Source organism: Haemorhous mexicanus, chromosome 6 (genome assembly GCF_027477595.1).
Source record: "Haemorhous mexicanus isolate bHaeMex1 chromosome 6, bHaeMex1.pri, whole genome shotgun sequence".
Taxonomy (NCBI): Eukaryota; Metazoa; Chordata; class Aves; order Passeriformes; family Fringillidae; genus Haemorhous; species Haemorhous mexicanus.
In genome coordinates this window covers 9,314,344-9,338,400 of record NC_082346.1, presented here as the reverse complement: position 1 = coordinate 9,338,400, position 24,057 = coordinate 9,314,344, and the positions used below count along the sequence as shown (strand labels likewise).

Sequence of the window (24,057 nt, the reverse complement as noted above, 5' to 3'; positions counted from 1 at the left end):
GCAGAAAGAATGGTGAAGCATTGGAAGGGGCTGCCCGCGGGGTCACTGTCCCCGGAGGTGTGTAAGGAAAGGCTGGACACGGCACTCAGTGCCACAGGCTGGTTGACACGGTGGTGTCCGGTCACACTTTGGCTTCGGTGCTCTCAGAGGTCTTTCCCAACCTCATCGATTCTGTGAAACCAAGATCTCGGACCCCGGGGGCAGCCCGACCCGCCCAGCGGAACGCGGCTCCCGTAGTGCCCGGGGCCAGCCCCGCCCTGCCCCAGGCGGGACCGGGAGGAGGAACCGGGAGGCGGGACTCGAAGAGGAACCGGGAGGAGGAACCCGGGGAGGAACTACGAGGCGGGGTCTGCGCGGCCGGTGCGGCGGGAGCTGTGGGCGAAGCCGCCATGGAGGCGTTTGCGGTGAGGGCTCTGGCCAGGACCGGGGCCGGGACCGGGGCCGGGACCGGGGCCGGGACCGGGACCGGGACCGGGACCATGACCATGACCATGGCCATGGCCGTGCCGTGCCCTCACGGCCGCCGTGACCTCACCGCCTCTTCTTCTCCTGCCAGGGAGCGCCTGTGGCCGTCGCCGTGGCCGTTGTGGCGGCGTCGGCGCTGCTGCTGCTGCTGCTCCGAGGGACGGCGCGGAGGCCGAGCGGCCTCATCACCCTGCAGGACCCGCTGGCCAAGTACCCGCTGCGGCTGCTGGACAAGGAGGTGTCCGGGGCTCTGGGAACATGGGGCATCGAGGGTCTGAGGGCAGTAGGTGCGCTAGCCTGGGAGGCTCTTGGCCGTGGGCTATCGCAGGGATCGAATACCCATAGCTGGGCACGGAGCCGTCCAAGTATGGCTGTGCCCCCCGCAGCCACGCTGCGATGCCCCCAGGGTAGAGCAGGGTGTGTAAAAGCCTTTATGGCATGTTTCCCGGTGCTTAGCATGTTTGCATGCTGGCTGTGTTCCTCCCTCGGTTCCTCTCTTGGCTGCACCATGAGAAGCAAGCTCGGCAGCCGGAGCTACTGCTCGGCTGTGTTGCCTGATCTTTGTCTACAAGCCTGCAATGTGCTCACTGGCCTTGAGCACAGGGTTTCTTGGTTTTATCAATGTAAAGATGCTGTAGGGATTGTGCAGGCAAGCAAAAGTCACTCCTTGTGGAAGTAAAGAGGAGAAGACTGCTTCTGGAACTCCTGGTTATTTCAGCTTTGTTTTTCAAAGCCGTTTTCTGTGTCCTTTCCCAGCATTTGGCTTGCATGCTAACAAAGAGCAGGCTTGCTGAAGTATATTGTGTTGAGTAGAGTTTGAAATTCAAAGTATGACCTCATTCGAACTTTGGTTTTTTAGGAAATCAGTCATGATACTAAGAAATTCAGATTCGGGCTACCCTCAACGAATCACATATTAGGATTACCTGTAGGTAAGTACTGTAAACAGTTACTTGTATTTCTGGTTTCTCACAGTTCTTGGACTTCTGACTGTGAATTTAAGGCTCAGCAAAGCAAGGAGTTGAAAGCTGCATCTGAATGCTGCTGTCTCAGAGAGAAATGTCAGGTTTCCCAGAGGGGTTGTATTTCTGATGTTTTGTGGGTGCTTTGTCCACTTGTGTGGTGTAGGTTAGAAATGGAGCAGTGAAACTGAACAAATTCCAACTCACTGATGGAATGTATTACCAATCAGGATATAAGCAAGAGTGGCTTTTTCATATTTCTTATTTGCATTCTACTTCCATCTGGTCCCCTCAGTCTATTGGCAATTGTCCTCATGCTTTTTGGCAAATACAGTCACACTTGTAAAGGAGAAGGGGGACGACTCTGCTGCCTGGGAGTGAGCCTTTCCTGTGCATGCACTTACCTTTGAATTACACACATTTCCATGCAACTTTATCTGGAGTTCTGTAGCACAGACTTCAGCACTTCTTTCCTGTGCCTTGGAACACTGATAGCACTGAACCTTGGACCTTGAATCAGTGAAAATCTGTGCAGGAGAAAGTCTCTCTCTGATCTGCAGATATGTTTCTGTTTGTTCTGCACTGTTTGGCAGTTCTCTGAGCTGTATGGCAGTGTCAGGGTCATCCCATTTCATGCTCTGAGCATGTCCTTGCATGCTGCCTGTTTTTCTCCAAACTCTCTTCTGGCTGGTGTGGGAAAGAGTAATGGAATTAACTAGACAAATGGTAAACCAGCTGAGATGTGTTCTGCAGTGCATGTGTTTATCCAGATTCATTCTTAAGAATTTAGGAACAAGATTCTGAAACTGTATTGCTTCCTGGGAGATGCCTGCTTTGTGCTTAAAAAAGAGAAGAAACTGAATGTTTCATGCAGCATTTATTGGCAAAGATTTCCTCTGTCGTTGCATGTGTTACACATGCAGGTTACACACAAGCAGCTTACAATACCTGCCTTTCTCTCTTGTCCTCCAGGGATGAAAAAGAATTACAATCTGATTATCTTTCTCTCCAGGCCAGCATGTTTACCTTTCTGCAAAAATCGATGGGAATCTGGTGGTTCGAGCCTATACCCCTGTTTCCAGTGATGAAGCAAAAGGTTATGTTGATTTAATTATAAAGGTAAATTTTGGTTTCCTTTAATAGAGATAAGTTGCTAACTGGAAGGAGGACAAGCACTTCATTTTAGTGAAATAGTTTGTTTTGATTTAGTAATCAAATTTCATTGTCCTTCATTCAACTTTTATTAAATTTATTTTCATCAAATCTCATGTTTTTCAGATAGGGTGACTGCATGGCAAACAACTCATTGCCCTTGAATTGTAAGTTATATCCTGTGTATCTGCTGTGTGGCAGTGCAGGATGGCAGAGGAAGAGTACAGGGAGGAGAGAATCACTTCCCTGTCAATACTTTAGGAATTTCCCTAATATCTTTTACTTAGCAATGCATGGATACTGATCTCTCTCCCTCTAGATGCCTGTGCTGCTGCTACTGCTTAATGCAAACAGCTCTGAGCAGAAAACAAGTCACACAAGGGAAATCCTTTAAGCTAGGGCATGCAGGATTATCTGATCCCAGGACTTCTGTATTTCCTAATCCTTTGCTATGATATAGGTTGTCCTTAGGCAAAAATCCAGGCTTTTTTAAAATTACTTTTTGCATGTTCTATTCTTTGTGTTACAAGGGTGGTAAATTGTTATGAGCTGCTTAATGCTTCTTACATGCTTTGAAAGCTAAAAAAGCTGTTGTGTGACTAGGAAAGGTTTAGAAGGAAAAGATGCAGCAATGCTGTTTTCAGAAGGAACAGCTACAAAAATAGGGTGACATAAGGCAATAGTGAAATATGAGGGCAGCAGTACATAATCTGCCTGCCACCCATCCCTGTTATCCTGGCTGTTTGCAGGTAGCAGAGGGACATGTGCCCAATAGCACATTTTACTTATTTTGGCTGCTTCCTGTTTTCCTGTTGCAAGGCTCAAAGATAACTGAGAGCAAATAATTGCCTGGATTTATTTCTCAGGTGTTGAATTTCAGACCTGCGGAATTGTGTTCTGAAAGTAGTGTCTGTAGGAAAGTTAGTGGTTGATAATGTGCAAATAATTGTTCTTACAGGTCTACCACAAAAATGTGAACCCCAAGTTTCCAGAAGGTGGGAAGATGTCCCAGTATCTAGATAACATGAAGATTGGAGATACCATTGATTTCAGAGGGCCAAATGGACTCCTGGTCTATAAGGGGACAGGTACTGTGACAGAAAGGTGGGAGAGCAAAAGGGAGGTATTGGTTATTTTCAGAGGTATTTCATAAAACTTGACAGCTGTAGAGAATTTTTGGGTTTTTTTAAGTGGAAAAGAGGAAAAACCACCATTCCTAGACTTGACCATGAGCCTGTCAGAGTTGCTGTGATGGTAAAGAGTACTTTGTGTATGGAATAACTGATGAGTGTCTCACTCCTGGGACTATAAATCTGAAAAAAATTGCTATTGCATTATATGACTGAGAAGTGTGCACTGGAAATAAAATACCTCAGCTATTCATATGGAGGGAGATGCTCCAGATGCTTCTTAAGCAAGTGAGATTGTGGCTTAAAATGTCCTCTGAGAATCTCAGTGCTGTTACTGAATAACCAGCTAACTGAGAGCTGGCTCCATTTCATAATTAAAACCAGGTTTGAGTTGACTGTGAGGAAAGAAGCTCAGAGAAGTAATCCTCTTGTAGGATACAAGTGAAAGATTTTGCACTGCTCTTGATTGAGAGGGGCTGTGCACTTAAGTCTCACTTCAGAATGCTCAGCACTTCTCTGGATGCTGACCTCTCTCCTGGTGACTCTGTCATAGCAGAAGGGAGGGATTTCCAGAATTTTTTTAAATTATTGATCACCTGCGGTAATTTATTACCATGGAATTTGTGTCCATGTTTGTTTGGAAGCTAATGTACCTATAGGTTTGGAATATTTCTTCTAGGTACCTTTCTAATCAAGCCTAATAAGAAGTCTAAAGCAGAAAAAATGTTTGCAAAGCACCTTGGGATGATAGCTGGAGGAACAGGTAAAACTAATCCCATCATGTGGGTTGTCTAGAGAATGAAAATGTTTTTTGGATATATGTGAGAACTACCACTGTACTTTAGTAGCAGAGTATTCACACCTACATTTCTTTTCATTAATTTCTTTTCATGGTGGCAACACTGAGGCATCCCAGTGGTTTGAGCTCAGTCCTGGGGAGTGGCAGCCTGAGGCTTTGAATCCTAATTTACCTTGTGATCTCAGAGAACTCACTTCATCAGTGGCAAAAAGAATTTTAAGAGAATGTCTTGAGGGGTAAAATTATGTGATGGAGAATCCTGAAGAGAAAAGCCCTGCTTAGAAGAATTGTGGGTTTGTTCTGGAACTGTTTGTCATAATAGAAACCCCCAATCTCTGCATTCCCTGTGGATTAGAAATCCAGAGATGTTTAGCCCTGTGCAGACTGAGATACCATTGAAGACTGAAGGGAGGCAGCATTAACAGTGAAACTGTAGCCGTGGAAAGAAATACCCACTTTAGCCATTTTGGTTTTTAACAGGAATAACTCCCATGTTGCAGCTGATCCGTCAGATCACAAGTGATCCTAAGGACTCCACAAAATGTTATCTCCTTTTTGCTAATCAGGTGAGTGTTCTGACCCATCTGTTCTTCTTTAATAGCCTACTTGGTTTTGCTGGCCTCTGAGCTTTTTAAACTGATGGCCCATGTTTCATACTCTTTCACACTTAGCTGTCTCCTCATAGTTTCACTGAATTCCTGCATTAGGGAGTAAATACGGCAACCAGATCCTGATCCCTCTGCTCATCTTAGTCCTTCACTGATTTCAAGGAAACAGGATTTGTTTCCACTAATCTTTTTGTACAGCTAACCTTCACCATGCTGGTCCCATGGACATTTGCCAGGGTCAGGGACAAATCCAGCTCGTTGTGATTTTAGCCTGGATTAAAAAGTTGTTCTAATTGCCATCTTTAGGACTGTGTTTAGGTGGCTGCTAAGTCTCACAATTTGTTGTTCTTTACAGAAGCCTTTAATGATAATAACTATCATGGAAGGGGCAAAATATCAATTACTTTCTTGATTTACATAGTTTTTATCATTGCATTTGTTGTGAATGGCAGATGAGCTCCCCGCAGAGGGGTCCTGGGATGGTTTGGAGCTAATCAGCACTCATTTTGCAGACAGAAAATGATATATTGCTGAGAGCTGAGCTAGAAGACATTGCCAACAGGCATCCTGAGCAGTTTGTGTTGTGGTACACCCTGGACAGACCTCCAAAAGGTAGGGACACATGGAAATGCCTTTGCTTATCCCTGTCAGAACTTCACTCGTGCTCAAGGGGACAGCAGAGTCATGTCAAGTGTTCTTGTCTTACACTTTGAAACTCCTCAGAAACAAACCTTACCCCACACCCTGTTTTAAAAAGGGATCTAAGCCAGGTGGGCCTCAAAAAGTGGGAGCTCATAATTAACCTCATCTGGGTCAGGTGTGTTACTCAGTGCATCTTTTCATGTATTCCAGTTTTTGGAGTTTCCATCAAAAGTTCAGCTCTGTTTTGGGCTATCTCCCAAATCAGGTTATGTTAGCATGTTGTTGGCACTTAATTGTTTAATACCTGTAAATATTATCTGCACATCTTGGTTTTGCAGCAGCACCAGATGAGATTCTGGTGAAACAGGGCTGCCATGTGTATGGATTAAGCATCATTTTCCTTCTTGGCTCACTTCAAATGGCAGATGCATTCAACAATACTACTGCTTGAAATAATTTAGCATTTCTTTCCTCTTTTAATTTGTTTTCTCTTGTCACTAAATGACATGGCAGGGCTTTTGTTGACATTAAATTTTGTCACCTGACCACTCCATCTCAAAAAAAAAAAAAAAAAGAAAAAAGGTCTCAATACCTCTTCCTGCCACTGGGTGACCCCACTTCACTGGAAAAGCTGCTTCACTCTTCCTTTTTATTCCTACCTGCTCATTTCTCTTAAATTTTGTAATTTATTGATTTAAGACCTCCATGTCTTATCAGCCAAATCATTGTTATCTACCTACTTGTTGTCCCTGTGGAAGGGGATCACTAGGTTTGAGCTGAGTGAGAAATTTAACCCTTCCTGGCTTGCAGTGATGGTGCCATAACTTGACTTGATTCTCTAGCTACTTAATGAGGTTTAAAGAGGTTTCAGCCTGTACAGAGATTCAGAGTAATTGAATTAATTTCTTTGTTGCAGACTGGAAGTACAGCTCTGGCTTTGTCACTGCAGACATGCTGAAAGCCCACCTGCCTCCCCCTGGCAGTGAGACCCTCATTCTCATGTGTGGGCCACCACCAATGATTCAGTTTGCCTGTCAGCCCAACCTGGACAAGCTTGGGTATCCCAAGAGCAATACATTTGCTTACTAACACTGATGTCACCTGATACTTTTTTTGGAACTACTGCATATTTTTCTACAGGAACAGTTGATGTGCAACTGTGCAGCAGTTGTGTGTATGTGTTTTTTAACACCTTGATGTTATTTCTGTGGTTTATAACTTCATAATTACATTGTGTGTTTTAATACTGAGAAGTCATCTTGAATTGTGCGTGAGTTACTTAGTCTTACCTTTGGAATTAGTATAAAATATTAATTCTGAGGGGAAAAAAAATAAAGATGAAATGTTATCCACATGAATTTTTGTTAAATCATTCCACAGTCAGCAAAAGAGAGGGGGACATTCAGAATTTATTCATAACACTCAAAAAATAAGCATTTTTACCAGTGTTATGCTAATTAGGATTTCATACAACATATATTTAAAAGAAGAATCAACTGTTTTGTGGATTGACTATTCACAGCCAAGTTAGCACAATGCCACGCTGAGTTGTAAATACAGCATTGAAAGAAAATAGGAAGTATTGTGTTTGGAATATCCTAGGGCAGCTGGAGCAACCAGTCCCATTTGCAGTGCTGTAATAAGTCTGTTGGCTAATTGACCTGACAAAGTATTTTAAATGCCCATGGTACCTGAGCTGGTCACTAGCACTGACTGCATTGCCAGACTGGTACAGTTCATAGCTTTTATTAAACATTAGTAGTTTGCTGATGCATAGACTTATTTCTCATTTTTCTGAATTTTTTTTCAGTTTGCAGTGATTGAAAAGAATTTACCTTGATTTTACCACTGTGGACAATCAAATCCTGTGTTTATCTTCTTACACCTGACCATACAGTGCAAGGTCCGTCATGAGAGAGACTGGTGAAGTGAGGACCAGGGTAGATCATCTGTAAAAAGCACCCCAGGTAGTTCTCAAAGAGCCCTTGCTGCACCCTGTGGCCAGCCCTGGAGCTTCCCTCTTTCTTTGGGAGGGTTGTGGCTGGCAGTGACCTGCCCTCAGGCTATATTGCAATCTAAAGCAACACCTGCAGCCAGCAAGGAGAGAGTAATGCAAACCAGCCCTGTACAAAGTACTTTTCCTTACAATTAAGGAGATTTTTTTTCCTGCCGTTTATCTGTTTACTAAGAGAGCTTGTTAATAGCTCATTAATACAGGAGATGTACATGTAAACAAATGCCACAAGTAATTGGTGCTGTAAAGGTGACAACTTCACCCTCAGCCCCTCAAAAAGTGAGAGAATACTTCCCTCTGATGCAGTCTTGTCTAGCCCAGTACAGCAGTAAAAGATTTATTTTTTCAGGTGTTTTAAAGAAATAAATCTTTGTTTTATTCTGCTACTTTCCTGGTAGTCTCAGAGTTACAATTTCCTGCTGTAGTCGTTTTTGCCTTAGGTAAAGATTTGTGAACAAGGCAGCTTGTCATCCTAATAAAAGCAAGGGCTGGATGGACAGTACTTTGTTCCATTCTTCCCATCCTTCCCAAGTCAGTGCACTGACCTGGGTAAAGAGAGGGCAGGACAAGTGCCAGTGAAAGGGAGGAGAGATTGAAATCCTTTCTGGGGACCAGTCTGGCAAGACCACAGGAGTGAATGAGCCATTACTGCTATTCTCACCAGCATCCAGCTGAATTCCAGGTAGCTCTGATTAGCCTCTGTGGTACAATTATGTGTTAATGATTCCTGCACTACTAGTTAATTATAAAAATAAAAAATTACAAAAGGTCTTTCACATGACAGTACATCAACATAGCATGTAAAAGTCAACTGAATGAAAGGACAAAGCATTGCCAGTCTCGGCTTTCCAGACTGGATATGAGTCCCACTCCTCTCCCAACTCCTGTTTCCTATTACATGATGTGGGAAAACAGCACAGAGGAGAGTTACCTGTAAGCTGTGGCTACACTGACAGTAGGAAATGCTAGGTGGGAGGTGGCAGTGGCAGAAAAGAGGTAAAGCTTTCCTGCTCCACGGCATCCAGCTGCTCCTGGCCGCTCCTGCAGGCGTGAGGTACGAGCAGCGATCTTGGTCCTGCTGAAGCATCATCTCCAGTCTTCAAAGGAGGGTGTTAAAAACCTGCTGTCATTCAGCATTTCATCCTGGCTTAGCAGTGTCTGAAAGAGCAGGATGGGAAGGACTGAGGGTGTTTGATGAGATGCTTGTGCTCCCAGAGACCCAGCTGCAAATCACAACCCAGCAAATCAAAACCCAGCTCAGGATCACAACACAGGAGGTGACAGCCACACACAATCAAAGGGAATTTCTTCAATACAGCTTTAAATAAACTTTTTTGCGTGGGGAAACTTCTAGAGATTTTGTGTCTGGCATGCAACTCAACTATATTTCATAATTCTTCATTATGCTGTCCAGTCACTTATTTTTGAATATATTGGCTTCTGTGGAATGAAGAAGCAAAAGTGAGGTGTTTGGTTTTGCACAGAGTTTTAGCTCATGTAAATATTCAAAAGTCTGTACCTCATTCCTGGCTGCTGTGACTGAGGTGGTGGTTACCTGTAAAATCTTTGAAGAACTGTTTTCATTTAAGGGGATGAATATCTGTCATTTTGTCAAAGAGACATCAGAGTTCAAGAAAACAGGCCTAAATGAAGCTTAATTTCTAGAGCAATATAAAAGCAGGGATTGTTTTGGTTTTTTTTTTTTTTTTTTTTGACTGAAATGTGTCACCAGGCTGTAAAGAGATACTTAACAAGAACAGAGACCCACTTACTCTTCATTACCACCAGCAATGACCAACTTTCAGTGAGTTTTAGCAGAGCACCTGGGTGACTTTGGAACAAGAAAGGAACCAGTACTTACCGTGAGGTGGGTTATGCCTTGGGAAAGAGCCCCTATTTGCATTACTGTGCCTTCTGAGTGTTCCATCTGTAAAAGCAGTCAGCAACTAGTTCAAATCAGACAGCATGTGCAATTTTATTCACTCTACATGCAGCTTTGGGAGGGATCTGTGCCTGGACAAATGAAGCCGGGGTAAGTTGAAAAGTTCCTTAACAAAAATGCCTCCGTGCTACAAGGTATGTGAAAATGCATTTAGTGATAGGAAGAGTGGATCCTGATTAAGAGAGATTGATTCCATTTAACTTGGCCTTTAATTCACAGAAAAAAAGAAAAAGCTTAACCGATACTATCAATGAAAAGTAGTATTTTTAAATAGTCTGACACTACTTATTTCTGGTAGGCTTTCAGAGGCAAGAAGTTCTTGATACAATCCTACCTCTTTTTTCATAGGAATGTCACCAGTTCTAGGGCATTGTGATTTCCTGTGTGGGCCACATGCTCAGAAGTCATGCTTAATAGACACACCATGCTCCTAGAGAAAAATCCAGTCTTTCTGTCATGCTTGAACAACTGCACAGTGCAAGTTTTTGGTTCAGAGTTAATGCATTGCCTCACAACTCCTAGCTGAGCAAGTGGACATCCACACTCACAGTCAGTCTTTGGTATTCTCCCTGTTTAGAAGCAGTACATCGAAAAAGACCACAGTTAGCCAGTGAACACAAATGAGATGTTAGATGCACTGAACCATGCAAATGAAAAGATTACCTGCACAGTTAGTCTTTTCAGTGTTGTGACCATTCTCAGGCTTTAACTGTTTTTATGTCACTGGAGAAAGGCCAGTTTACTCCAGCTGCCTCTGTGTGGCTCTTGTGTGCTGCTGAAGTTCACACAAGGCTCCAGGAGCGCTCCGTTTTTCAGGGTTTACATCCCTTTACACAACAGCGAAGTTGAAATGAAATTTGATGGTTTTTATCATCATTTCTCTGTATGCTGTCTAGACAGTTTCATTCACAAGTTCACTACTACATTACAAAAGTGAATTAACTATTGGTTTATTAATAATTCGTTCATTGCTGATGCATTGTCTTCACGTATATTACCTAAGCAGAACTACTCCCCACTGTACACCATGAAAGAAAAATTCAGTTGGATTCTCTGATTACTGTCTGTTAAAAAATACAATCCAGTTGTACTTTAATATAACTCCATAGCTTTGTACAAGTTTGTCCAAATGAATTTATTACATTAAAACCCACCCATAATAAAGATAATGAAAAAAAAAATAATGTGCCATACTAAAATTATGAAAGCTAGAAGTACAAAAGTCTTATGTTTCCTGCAACCACACCCTTGACTGACAAAATACCTCGATCTTCAGAGTGTAAAGGTGTCATAGTCCTGAAAAAGGGCTTGAGGATGGATGAGATTATTATGATGTTGATTAAAAAAACCCCAACATTCTTAGTCTGGAACTCTTTCCAGTGTCCACAGCCATTACTTTTCTCTGTGAGCTCATGCGGATGTAGCAAAGAGTTTGTTATAGGGGAACATTTGGTTATTTGCAAGCTTTGGAATGCATGGAGAGGATGAGATGAGCATGGCATCAGTCTGTCTGTCCCACCTGATCCAGTTCCCTGTCAGTGAAAGGACTAAGTCCTTTGTAGCCACCATAGTTTTTCGAAGTACCATTTGTAGCAGCTGGGCTTGTATCCATAGGACAAATGTAGTCTGTTGATTCGTCAAACTTCTTTTTCCTTAAGTTTCCAAAATGTGAAAATCCAAGTTTCTTTGGCTAAAATAAGGAGTCAACACAAGTAGTTTGAGTAAAACCAGTAAAGTTTTTCTGTAAGCATTCAAAATCCCCCCCCTTTTTTGATTACTGCTATACCCTGGTCATTCAAGAGCGTAGATTCTGAATTAACTGCATTTGTTCTCAAACTGGAGTTCCAGTGGATGTAAAATGCATTTGCATGATGCTCCTTCTAAGGAAAGGCAGGACAGATTGCTTTGTTGTTTTCAGGACCTGATTGAAACAGATACATAGCAAAAGGTCTGGTATCTAAAATCAAGGGAAATTTAGCACTCCCTAGAATTCACCTCTCCCTGCCCACATTTGTTCCTTACTTTCTTTGGAATTCAGAGTGGAGAAGTCTGTCACTGACATCTCCTTTTTGACAGCAGTACCTACCCGAACTTTGGCAGTGGTGGTCAGAGGTGTGTATGCTGCTGACTCCATGGTTTCTCTTTTTTCTTGTTGTGCCTCTGGCCCAATTAACACGTTAAAATTAGTGGTGAGGTGGCGGCGCAGGAGAGTCTTTTGAGGTGGGATGTTCAGGAGCATGGCCAGCGTGTCACCATTGAAGCGAGGTTCCAGAATCTGGGAAAAGGGCAGGATGTTTACTTTTTATATAAATATTTGCAATAATAAACCACTACAGTGCTTAGCTGAGGATTTCTCACTAAGTACCTGTTCACATTAGACCTTTTATAGCTCACTCATGATACTGGGGTTGGAATGGGAAATACCTGAAAGGAGCCAAGGAAAAATGCTGAGCGCGATCAGGCAAATATGTGTTTATATTTATCATAAAACCCCTCAATATGTGTTTATATTTATCATCAAACCATACATTTGTTTGAGTTGAACAAGTTTCCTTTCAGAATTTTCGGCTCTGCTCAGGGTTAAAACTTAATCTTAGTAGGATTTCTACCGTTGCATTTTTGCAAAAATTCTACAGCAGTAGAATCGTGGTATTTCAGAACCCTGACATTACTGAGCTGCAAATAATTCTGAATGTTTTGAATTAAAAAAATGTCATTTCCTGACTGCTGTGATTTCAGGGTGGTTTTTTAGCATAGCTCAGAGTTCTGGTAAATCACTCAAAGAAACACTCAGGGATGCCTTATCAAAAAGCAGTTGAGGTTTCCTTTTCTGTGCTGCTGTCATACACTTGTGCAGAGCTCAGCTTTGATTACAGAAAGTGTTTTAGCTGTTCCTTTTTTATTTTAGCTTTCTTTTGTAAAATCAAGATGCACGGATCAGACAAAGGGTCTCCTTAGAAGGCCTGATCACGCTGTCACATTGCAGATGTTCTTGTTTCTTTCAGCTTGATGAACATCAGACAAAAGATGGTTTATATTACAGCCTGTCAATTTCCAAAAGTGAAATGGTAAATTCTTACGATCAGGCCCCCGTGCACTCCGCTGCCTCGAAGGTTGGGTGCATATTCTGCCAGATCCACTGATCTGAGCCATTCCATCACCCTGTGGTTGGACCACTGCACCACGTCGGCAGGAGAGACGTTCTGTTGGAGAGACCACAAAAGGTGATGACACCACAGCCTGCACTGTCTGAGTGTGCACACCTTGTATCTCAGCTCAGATAAAAACAGCCTCCCCCCTCTTCCTCCAAGGGCACTTGTTCTTCCCTGACTGAGGGACTGTTTCTCTTCAGGCCCCTTTCAAGCAGTCTCTGCTGAGATGGCAGACCTGGTCTCATACTGATGAAACCCCATGTGTAGCATCAGGAAGTACAACAGCAGAGATTACAGATTACAGGGATAAAAAGGGAACATTTGACAACAGGGTTATTGACAGTGTTTAATGCTAAGAAAAAACTGCTGATCAGGTAAAACCTTACAGATTTTAAAAATTAGGTCAGGCGAAGACAAATCATTCCAAATTATTCTCTTGGAAGATGAATTGACTTTTTTCCACTATGCAAGCAACTTCTGAAGAGAAATGTATGAGATTCAACTAATAAGTGGCATAACTGCTGCTTTAGGTGCAAGTACCTAGAAGCAATGATTCTGTTGTATCACTGTATACTGCTGATTTTCCATCCCTTTTGGCTGGGACCAGGTTATTTGTGCTTGCTTAAATTAATTTATTTCAACATTCTTTTACCTCCTCAACTGGCCTCCTGCGCAGACAGGAAGGATTGAAGCCGTTGACACGCAGCACGTGAATGGCACATTTAATACTCAGGTGATGCAGCTGACTGGTGACTTTCAGGAAGAGAAGGTCATTCTGTGAAGGAGAGAGACTTTCAGGTGGCACAGAACACACACCAAAACAGAGAGAGTTTAAATTTGCTGTGCAGTTTTATATAACACTACAGTAACTGTGGTTTAGGGAAGATGAAAGTTTAAAGAAGGTTTAGGTTTTGTTAGGGTGGAAGTTTGGAGGGGCTTCTGTTGTTGGTTTGTTGGGGTTTTTTAACATTGCACCCTAGCAAGACCTGGCTAAAAAATGAAGGCAGAAGTGTAGCCTGTTAAGGCAAATCCAGGCCTTAATTACCCAGACTTGGGCAGGAGAATGGGAAGAAAAGCGTGGCTGTGTGTGGCTCATGGTGTGCTGTGGATGTGGTCAGAGCTGTACAGATCACTGGATTTTCTGCTGTTACTTTGGTGAATATTGTTGCTAACTTGGTGTGGAGAACAATGAGCTCCACAGGTTACATGTAAAACAGGTCATTTTACTTTTAATTGTGGTGTGATACATGATATTGAAAGAAGGACTTTGCAGAAGTTAGCCCTAACATGTGACTTATTTTATGGACCTTAGGAACAAATTCCATGCACTAGGCAGCACAAAGGAGTTATTACTGGCACTATCTCTGTCTTGCAAAAATTCTTTAACTGCTCACATTCAAAGGAAAATTTTAAAATTTTTTTCTTATTCAGAAGTTAAAATTGGTAAAACTTAGGAAAAAGGACTGTACTTACCACAGTTAAGTACTGCAACATCCTCCCATCTACTCTGGATTCATGAAACTGGTCTTTGTACTGAGGCAAGCCAATGTCATCAAGCCACCCTGCAGATATGAGAGCAATGAGGAACCAAATCCAGAGGGATGAGAATGAAGCCCTTCTCCCTACTTGCCTGGCCTGGCTTCTTTTGAGACATTCAGGTGGCTCATTCTACCTGTTCCCCTTTCCTGAGGACAGCCTCTTGCCAGCAGCCTGAAAGCAATTCCCTCCAACCAGCTTTGTCCACAGCAGCCCTGCAATATTTGATTTTACAACACGTGATGCAGCACATTTTCTGCAGCACAATGGAGCCCTTCCTAGCCTGAGCCCACCCATTTGATTTCCTGCTGTCTGAGAGGGCTCCCTATGGAAGAGCATACCACAAACTGTATGTTTGGATGTCAAGAGCAACACAAAAATCCTCAGTTCTTCTATGGGGAAACTTGGTGCTTTTTAAAAGGTGTTTGGTAACTGTTTAAACATGAATCAGGCTGCCCTGTCAGAGAGGTGGGAGAAATTCCTTCCCAACCAACCCCAGGAGAGTCCAAACACTTACGTGTCACCCAGATATGATCAAGTTGTGCAGACTTCTCATCTTGTTTTGCATTTATAGCTTTAATGGCCAAAACCAATTTCTTCCTGTGCAGTGGATGTTTTACTCCCATTTCCTGGAACAAGAAACATTAACAAAAAGTTTGCCCTGCCTCTGGCTCCTTTCCTCACATGAGGTAACTATGAAAATTGATACTGTGGATTTCAGCAAGGTAGAGCCAATGGTTTGGTGGGACAGAACTAGCAAGTGGAGGGAAGCAGTGATTACCTTTTCCATGTCCTGAGGTGTGGCAGTTAACAGTGTGTGGCCTGATGTCACCCACTGCCGGGCAAAAATCACATACTGGCCCAGGCCAAAGTCCTCCAGCCAGTTACAAACTCTTTCAGTGCTCCACTGAGCAAAGGGGGCATTGTGGTCACTGAAAAGCACAAGAAACATCAGGAAAATCTTAAAGGAAAGAAGGAATGTCCATATTGGAAAGCTCAGGGTGTGCCAGAGGCAGCACAGCAGCAGATCTGTTGGGGTGCTGTATTCTGGGGTGTCCCGGGAATTTGGCAGCCCAGCCACAACCTGTGAACAGCTGCAGACGGATAAGAATTTCCCATCTTCTGTTTGCAAAGAGGGAAAAGAGAATTGCTGAATCCTCATCATTATGCAGATGAGGAGGTAATTATTATCCTTGTTCTTTAACAAGGTGAAATTTCTGACACTCCACCAAGCAAGCTGCAACTTGCAGTTGGAGGAGTGCAGGCAGGGGATGACTTTGCTACTGGGGAAATTCTTTCCAGCTGTTGTGGAATTCCACGTGGCCCGAAATGCTTGGGCAAAGTCCCCAAGAGGAGGGTTTGGCCGTTGGGCACATTTAACAGCACCAGGCTGTGCCAGGGGCAGGAGGAGGAGGAGCTGTTACCTCTTCTGGCCTTTGGTGTCCTTGGATCGGGATAAGCGAGGTCCAGCTGTTGCCCGGAGACCTCCCCTCCGGAACTCTGCCAGCCCCAGGTCGTCTGCAGGGAAGTTACCTGACTGAGTTCTTCGAATTCTTGCAAGACAAGAGTGCCACGACAGGACTGTTAGCTGCTGACAGAGGATGTTTGTTCTGCATGGAAACTACAGTGACAACTACAGCTCTGTGGATCTCCCTGGAAACTGCAATTGCCAAATTCCAGAGGCAGCTGAAGGAGTTCTAGGAAATTCAGTCTGGACCTAGCTCTGGAGGAAAATAAAGGAGCTCCATAGAGCAGCTGTAACACTTTGATCCAATTAATAATGTAGACGTGGAAATGGCTGCTGTTGCTGAAGCAGATCAAGTAGACACAGTGCAACTGTGCTCTGCTTTCTGTTCCTTCTGCTTTACCTTTTTTGCCTAGTGTCTTTCGTAATGAGCAAATTGCTACAATTTAATTTTTCATGGCAAATAAAACTGCTGGCATGCTAAATTAATAGCATTAAGATGACAGCAGTGCCTTATTTCTTTCACCAGCATGATGCTGTGAACACTCCCAACATTTTTTCCACCCCCCTGTGTTCATAAGGACACACCTGTGCAATCCCAGAGCTGCTTTTGCTCCCCAGATTTTAGTTTATTCTTGCTATAGATAATTGTAGATTTTGCTGGGAATTCATTCTCAGCTGAAATGCTTTGACAGTGAATAAAAAAAAAAATAGACCTTACTTTCCCCAGATTTTCTTGATCCCTTTTGGACTCTTTCTGTTTTCTGGAGCCCATGGAGATTGTGGACCTGAATCCATTCCCGAAGAAAGAGGTGAAAGGTCATCTGAGACCACTGTACCATCCATGTTCTCTGTTTCTCCTGGGTTAAGAACAGTAATATAGTCACATTTTATACTCATTATTGATAAAGTTGTTGTCTGGGAGGCTGATGTTTAAATGCAGGACATGATACAAAAGTAGAGATACCTATAAAATCATTCTTTTTTGTAAAAAAAACCAAACGTGCTCAGAAGGTGAAAAAACAGCTGGACATTTGATTAAAATAAAAAAAAAAAAGAAAATAATAAAACATTGGGTAAAATAATTCTGTTAAATAATTCTATTATTTCAGTCTTTTCTATTTAACTACATTATTTAAATTAATTGAAGGTCTTCTTGCCTGCTCTAAATACCTCAGCTCCTCCATCAAAATCAGTGGGAATTTTTCTAAATTCAGTGAAAACAGAATGAAACCAGGAAAAAGTGCCATAAAAAGAAAAAGAAACCCCATGTGAATGCCACACAGCAGCAGCTATTACTTCATTTCAGTACTGCACATAAGGAGTTCAGTCCAGAGGGCCCAGCTGGGATTAGTATTTCATAGGGAAAGGGAGAGGGAAAGGAAAAAAACAAAGTAAGCGGCAACCTGAGTGTTAAAATTGCATCTTGTTTGGATACAGTACCTAGCACGGGTGCACTGACACTCCTGCCGCGATCTTCAGTCATCCCAAGAAGCAGAAAGCCAGATGGAGAAGCAAAGAAGATACAAAACACCAGCAAAATAAAGTTACAGAAGGGCAGAGTAGTTAAGCTAAGCATTTAGAGCAGAAACTATAAGCAAAAGAAGCAGTTACATATGGAAGTGAATATGCATTGGTGTGCACAAGCCCCAAGAACTCTGTACAGATCATCTGAAACAGGTAGGGATGGAAATGGACCTGTTTGGGCTTTCCTAACTATTCTTGGAAATTTTCAGCTCTTAAAGCAAAGACTACAGAGCTCTACAAAGCCTGCAGAGTATCTGAAATGAAGCAGTGGCTAAGATTACATCAAATTGCTCTGAAATACAGAATTGGAGGTGGAATGAATTCACTGCATGTACAAAGAAACAAATCAACCTGCAGAAAAAATTCTCTTAACTCGGTGTATTTAAGAAGCCATTGCTTGTTTCTAGAAAAAGAACACTTTCCTTTTCAAGCTCACCCACCCTTGGATAATCCTGCAGTTAAAGACACTTCAGCATGGCTCATTCATTGTCTGCAAAGTTGCCATCACAGAAAAGCTCTTTGAAAACGCCAGAACAATCACAACCTATTGCAACCTTGAAACTGCAGTGTGCTAGCAGCTTTAGGGACCACCAGGCCTTAAAATAAACACACCAAAGAAAAAAACTACAGCCAAACAAAAAAAAAAAAAAAAAAAAAACCCACTGCAACTTTTAAAGTGCATGAAGACCAGAATCACAAGGTTTACTCTTGTGCCCGAGCTCCCAAGCCCTTCAGTCCTAAAAATATCTGATCCTGTGCCTCACTCCTAACACCTTTTTGTCAACAAATCTGTGCTTAAGGTGCCACTGAAAAGAAATTATTTCAGGATTCCACAGGGCTGTGGTTGTGCAATGGAAATATATATTTGTAGTTCCAAAACCCACAGATGTTTTTCCGCATGTAGTAAATTAAATTTTCACTAGTGGGTCCCCCACAGCTAAGCAACCAACAGTGCTGATAAAGGGATTTTTACCCAAAATTTTCATGTTTTTGATGATTGTACAATGAAGTTTCAAGTGGAATCGTCAGGTGCAACAGAAAAAAAACCCCTCAAAATTAAACTCATCCCTCATTCTGCCATGAGCTATGGGGCTTTTTCTGGTATTTGTTTAAAAAAAAAAAAAAAAAAGAAAAATAGAAAAAAAAGAAGTAGTAGGACATTCCATAAGTGAACCACGTGAACATCACAGTGCATTGTTCTGGCACAGAAGATTCCACCCCATGCTATGTCCCAGCCCCTCTCACAGTTTGGATGTTCCCTCTGGGGGTGGCACAGGTACATACTCAGGCCGGGGATGCTGCTGTCATCGTTGTCACCGGTGCCACATCCCTCCGGGGAGCTGTACATTCCCTGCTCTCCATTCTGCAGGGCTCGGGGCAGCTTTCCTGGCAGCGTTTGGTACTTGCTGCCTTTCCCCACTGGCTTACTCTGTTGTTTTTAAAAGAAGGAAAGATAAAATAAATACAAAATTCAAACTGCTCACAGCCTCTGCAATCTGTTACACAATGTTCTTAAAGCTCAGAAAAAATCTGGTTCAAAATTACTCCACTCCCTGCAAGTTCCTGCTTACAGACAACTCAATTTAAACCCATCCATTCGCTGACAGTTTCCTAGCTAAGACACAGCCTTGCCTTCCCTCATCTGTTCCTCCCATTTCATCCACTCTGCACTGCTTTAAAATATATGTTAAATATTACCTGGTTTTGCCATAAGAATTTTTCTAGTTGTCCTCCCTTTCCTCCAGGACCCTGTCACTATTTAATTGTTTGATCTTTCCAAGGTCAACTTTGATAGCACCAAAAATGTGTTTAGTTACTTCTCAGATCATTTTTTCTCCCCTATTTTCCACCAGACTTTCTCTGTTTCTGCCTCACAATTGTATCTCACTGGAATTCAACCCAAAAGTATTTGTACACCTTAAATTTCCACAAATGTATTTCCTAACACCATAAATAACATAAAAGAATCAAAGCCAAAGTTAGGGTACAGAAATTTAACTTTTGTAAGGACAAAAATCTCTTTGCTTAGAAATACAAATGTGAAATTATTTTTTTTAAGAATTATTGCTAAATGTAATTGCCAGTTCTATCACGGAATTTAATTTTCCTTGCATTCAAGTGATATCTACTTAGGGCGCCTTGCTCCTTTTACAAGGCTAGATGAAATGTTCCCATAAATCTGATAGTTTTGAGCCTAATAAGTTAATTTTCCAGGCAAAGAACATTTTTCACAGAAGTACTTTTGCCTACAGTTTTGGAAATGGCTTGTTGGGATTTCTTCAACACTGAATCCAGAGGAAAAAATGGACAAGCCAACACTCTGGGTGAAAGCTGCAGGACAGGGATGCTTTTTGAGACAAGCAGTGAACCGGCAGCTCCAGCTGCCATTATTAGGGGGAGTGGTGTACATCCAATATGTGTTTTGGAATAAACTCCCACTGGGAAGTGTTTCAGTTTCAGAATGGAGGTTTCATAGGAAAACTTTGCAGTGGAAATAGGCAAACCATATTTAGTACAGAGGAAAGTAACCCCACTCCAACAAAATTGCTTCAAAACATTGTCTGTGACAGGATGATACATTAAAAATTCTATGAGATAACCACTGCTTTATCTGTTCTTATTCCAAGGCCTAGAGGATTCTTTGGATACTACAACTGCAGGCCAGATTGCTCAGGTCCTCAACTCCTGCTCCTTTTTGGCAACTGCATGATACATCCTGACTTGTACCAAAAATATTGTAAGAGTAGAGAAATTGTGTCTTACATCAGCAGTGTGTATTCTCAGACTGACTGACCTCAGCTGTAACAAGCTTCTAGATAAAAAGTAAAAAACCAAAACATTTCCCTCTCAAATCTTGACCCCTTGTGTTGTTTGTCAGCACTAGAACTATGCAAACATTTTGAAGAGAAAAGGAATGTAAAATGCAAACCAGCCATACCATCACAGCACATCACACACACCACACCAGAGAATTGTTAGGGAAGATTGCAGTTAATATACCTCTTGTTCTACAACAGGCTGTGCTGGTTTTCCATCTACATACTATGGAGTTTCAGGGAGGGCAATTTCAAAGTTTTGTGGAAAAAAGCAACAGACAAATGTTAGTATTAACATACATACATGGAACATCAAATGTAGTCTTATTGCTATTGAGATGCTGCTTAATGTATGGACAATATATTACAAGGACCTCTTAATTTAATTTCAATCCAATATTTAATACTAATTGTGTTTGTTCATTCCCCACTCAACAAAATTCCTGTTTGAGTTCTGTTGTGATCAAAGGAATTTTCAGGTTTCTGGGTGGTCCCTTAGAGTTGCTTTGAGCTGGGAACACAACAGCTGTTTAACAGACCAATATGAAAACAACTGACATAAAATAATACACACAATCCTGTATGGATCCAGCTGAAACCATAAAGAGCTCTGACGGAAACCAAGAGATAAAAATTCCACCACAGTTAGGTCACGGACACTGATGTGGTTTATTATTTTATTATTATTATTGCTGGGAGCAGGGGGACTTTGAGCTTTGAGCAAGGCAGAATAACTCCAGCAATAAATGTGTAGGTCCAGCCTTATCACAGCACATCACAGAGACAAATTCAGATTTTTGGTTTAAGACAAGAAAATAACTAAAAGTTATGACAAAAAAACCTTTATCAGTTCTCCATGGAATGAAATGCGAGTTCTGATTTGTCATGTGTGTGACTACAAACAAATGCAGCACAAATTTCACAAATTTCATCCTACTTGGTCACTACCATCTGCAGCAATTCAAGAAATATATGAAAATATTTAGGAAAATTTTAAAAAATTTAAGAACTGGAGCAATCATATGACCGGTATCTGGTTTCAATGGTATTACTGGGTCTAGGTCACCTGGTATTAAGCCAGCTTTGGGGACAGAAAAAAACAACAGTCTCACAAAGCAGAATTACAAAAGTGTAGAAAAATGTCAGTGTACATAATGACAAAACAAGACTGTGGACCACAATGTAACAAGACTTTGCAAACTGGGAAGATTTATTCTGAAGTGGAATTAAAGCCCTTGAAGTGCTCCTGCTGCTTTAACTAAGGCAGCATCTCTGCCAACTTTCTGATGCCTTTTGTATCAGAAAGCTCAGGGAAAACACTGTTACATGCACACATCCAAAAAAGATTCCTATGTGGAAATACCCAGTCCCAATATTTAGCTACTTTCAGGATTAGCTGCCTTAATATTTTTGGTGATTTGAAAGTAAAATATATTAAAAAACAAAACAAACTATAAACAAAATAATACTGCAGTTTAACAAAATGACTCCTCATTATTTCTTGTATTTCACTTAAATATTTTTCTCTCAGGGAAAAAACTGAATTTGAAGGTGTGTCCACATGGGTGTGTCAACCAGCTTAGAAATGGGGGTGAAAAAGAACTGGAGCTCTTTTAGGGCTCTTTCCCCACATACAGAGTTAGTGGTGGTTACTGAATGCATAACAAAAATAATATTTATATTTGATCTTTGTCTTTTAGTTGTGACATTAAACACCAGAAGTTGTGATGACAAATAAACCAACCTTTTCCAAGGACTCACTCTGCAAGTCTTCTAAACTACTGGACTTTTTTTTCTGCGGAACCCTTAAAAAGGCACAGGCAAAGAAGAAGCAGTCAATACAACATGGTTTGTTTGCATCTCACCAGTGTCTCATGCACAACAGCTGCATAAGTCACATAATGTCTGCATAAAACATAGCTCAGAATTAAGATATTTGTTTATTTTATTGTGCTTTTAGTTCTGAAAATTGAGAACAGCAATAGATGAAGGCAGAAAGAGCAACAAGGCATCCTCTGACCAGCAGTGAAAGCAGCCAGGCCCCATGGGCAGCTGTAGCCTTGTTCCTCTAGATGATTTTAGAAACTCTTAACAAGCACAGCAATAACTATGAGTAATGTGCAACCTTTAGGGATTTTAGAAAGGAAAATTGTTTCACATTTTGATGAAAGTTACTTATTCTTACCTATTTGTGACTTCTAAAGATTCTTCCTGCTGAGAAGTTAAATTACTTGAAGGTACTGGAATGCTTCCACTTTAAATACAAATAAATTTATATATAAATATATCAAAATACTATTTATAAATATATAAATATAAATATATTTATATAAATAAATAAAACCACAAATATATAACATATTATAATAGACTATACAGTATATATATTTTCATATGTATCTTTATATATATATTAGATTTATAATATAATATAAATATATTCATACAGTAAAATTTATATTATATAAATATATAATATATAAAAATGCTGAATTATTCCTATAATTTAAACCTTAAACATCTAAGCATTGTAAACCTCCATGACAAGCACAGTTTTCACAAGTGCCCCAAAGTGCTGCAAAACCAAGAAGAGTCAAGAGAAGATGCCAATAGTTGAACAGTCTAAATAATACAATTAAGCACCACAGGTGAAAGAAAGGTCTTGCCTGATTTCCATGGTTTTGTGTGGCACTGGAGGGAGCACAACTGGTGACAATTCTCCTGCAGAGGCCTGGGTAAGACAGAAGAGTTTCAAGCCTGTAGCTTTGATGTCTTCTGCTGAATCTACTGTGCCCATACCAAGGAATACAAAAATTCTGCCAGGGCTGAACCCTCACCCACATTACTGCAGAGAAAACAACAGCAAAGAATCATCTGTGCAGCAGAACCTGCTTGTAGAACATCTGTACCTCTGTTTTCAGTAATTCCCCTTGAGAGTTATTCAGAAGATTCCACTTCCTTAAAGTTGCCTCAAGCTCCTCTTCGCTGCCACCAGAGACAGGAGAGCCTGAAAGCATTAGAGAGTAGAAAGGGAGAGAAACAGCCAAAGTTTGCTCTCTGCAACAGCTCAACAATCCAGAGCATCATGGCTTGCTCCTTGCTTCTTTTTATTTATTTATTAACGAATATTCAGAGAGAGATTTGCTCTCATTCTCTATTTTGTGTGTTAAATACATTCACTCTCATTCCCTATTTTGTGTGTTAAATACATTCACTCTCATTCCCTATTTTTGTGTGTTAAACACAAGTTTCCATTCTGCCATGCAAGGCCTAAAAATATGGTTATTGCTTGTTAATGTGATGGTGTGCATGGAACAAAACTGTCCTTTCAGAAGGTCGGGTATCCCAGATTCAATTCAGTGTTGAAAATTATGGTGGCAACTTGAAATGAGATTGTCCTAAAACCCACTCCACTTTCTACACTGTACATGAGAAATGGGACACAGATATTTCCCCCCCCCCCTCAGATTTTGAAGTTAAATACACAGAACTGTGTGCAGCAAAGCAATGTGGGTTTTCAGTTTTTCCTTCCAAACAAAACTTGTCTTGTCAGCTGTCAGGGCTTTCCTCAGTGGAAAGGAAATGGGATCTCCGTCTCTAGGATCATTTTATGCTGTGAAACATGGTTGGTGGTCACAGGTCATAATGGTCACAGGAAACACCACATAAACTAAAAATTAAAGCAGGAAATTATTCCCAGGCCATTTTACCATGAGCTGCAATCATTATGTCCTTGACCCTCCTGTACTGGCTTAGCAGTAGTGTCAGCTCCTCTATCCGACGGTCCTGTGGAAAACATTAAATAAATTAAATTACATTTTAAATCCTTCATTTTCAACTGCAGAAA

At 41.5% G+C, this 24,057-nt stretch overlaps 2 protein-coding genes across 2 annotated transcripts in view; one reads left to right on the top strand and one right to left on the bottom strand.

The window, feature by feature from the left end:
- Nucleotides 1–277: 277 nt before the first annotated feature.
- Nucleotides 278–7,116, top strand: LOC132328504 (NADH-cytochrome b5 reductase 2). The gene is made up of 9 exons (XM_059848400.1): nt 278–404; nt 557–703; nt 1,325–1,397; nt 2,440–2,546; nt 3,538–3,667; nt 4,389–4,472; nt 4,989–5,074; nt 5,629–5,728; nt 6,675–7,116. Exons 1-9 carry the CDS (start codon nt 390–392, stop codon nt 6,845–6,847), a joined length of 915 nt encoding a protein of 304 aa, XP_059704383.1. The 5' UTR covers nt 278–389; the 3' UTR covers nt 6,848–7,116.
- A 33-nt stretch (nt 7,117–7,149) lies between these two features.
- The window catches only part of PPFIBP2 (PPFIA binding protein 2), a 76,125-nt gene continuing 59,217 nt past the window's right edge, over nt 7,150–24,057 (bottom strand). The window contains exons 10-28 of the mRNA XM_059848401.1: nt 23,921–23,996; nt 23,120–23,217; nt 22,877–22,941; nt 22,396–22,464; nt 21,955–22,015; nt 20,395–20,436; nt 18,679–18,823; nt 17,311–17,370; nt 16,589–16,727; nt 15,827–15,955; nt 15,184–15,334; nt 14,920–15,031; nt 14,340–14,428; nt 13,519–13,641; nt 12,795–12,917; nt 11,801–11,989; nt 11,234–11,404; nt 9,634–9,699; nt 7,150–8,930 (exon numbers count right to left, since the gene is read on the bottom strand). Of these exons, the coding sequence (XP_059704384.1) occupies nt 8,859–8,930; nt 9,634–9,699; nt 11,234–11,404; nt 11,801–11,989; nt 12,795–12,917; nt 13,519–13,641; nt 14,340–14,428; nt 14,920–15,031; nt 15,184–15,334; nt 15,827–15,955; nt 16,589–16,727; nt 17,311–17,370; nt 18,679–18,823; nt 20,395–20,436; nt 21,955–22,015; nt 22,396–22,464; nt 22,877–22,941; nt 23,120–23,217; nt 23,921–23,996 (1,980 nt within the window). The 3' untranslated portion in view covers nt 7,150–8,858. The remainder of the gene's footprint in view (nt 8,931–9,633; nt 9,700–11,233; nt 11,405–11,800; nt 11,990–12,794; nt 12,918–13,518; nt 13,642–14,339; nt 14,429–14,919; nt 15,032–15,183; nt 15,335–15,826; nt 15,956–16,588; nt 16,728–17,310; nt 17,371–18,678; nt 18,824–20,394; nt 20,437–21,954; nt 22,016–22,395; nt 22,465–22,876; nt 22,942–23,119; nt 23,218–23,920; nt 23,997–24,057) is intronic.

Bases quoted from the DNA above. Each gene is read 5' to 3' on its own strand.
- LOC132328504 (XM_059848400.1), top strand. The intron at 5,075-5,628 runs GTGAGTGTTCTG...CTCATTTTGCAG, and splicing joins ATCTCCTTTTTGCTAATCAG to ACAGAAAATGATATATTGCT. The intron at 5,729-6,674 runs GTAGGGACACAT...TCTTTGTTGCAG, and splicing joins CCTGGACAGACCTCCAAAAG to ACTGGAAGTACAGCTCTGGC.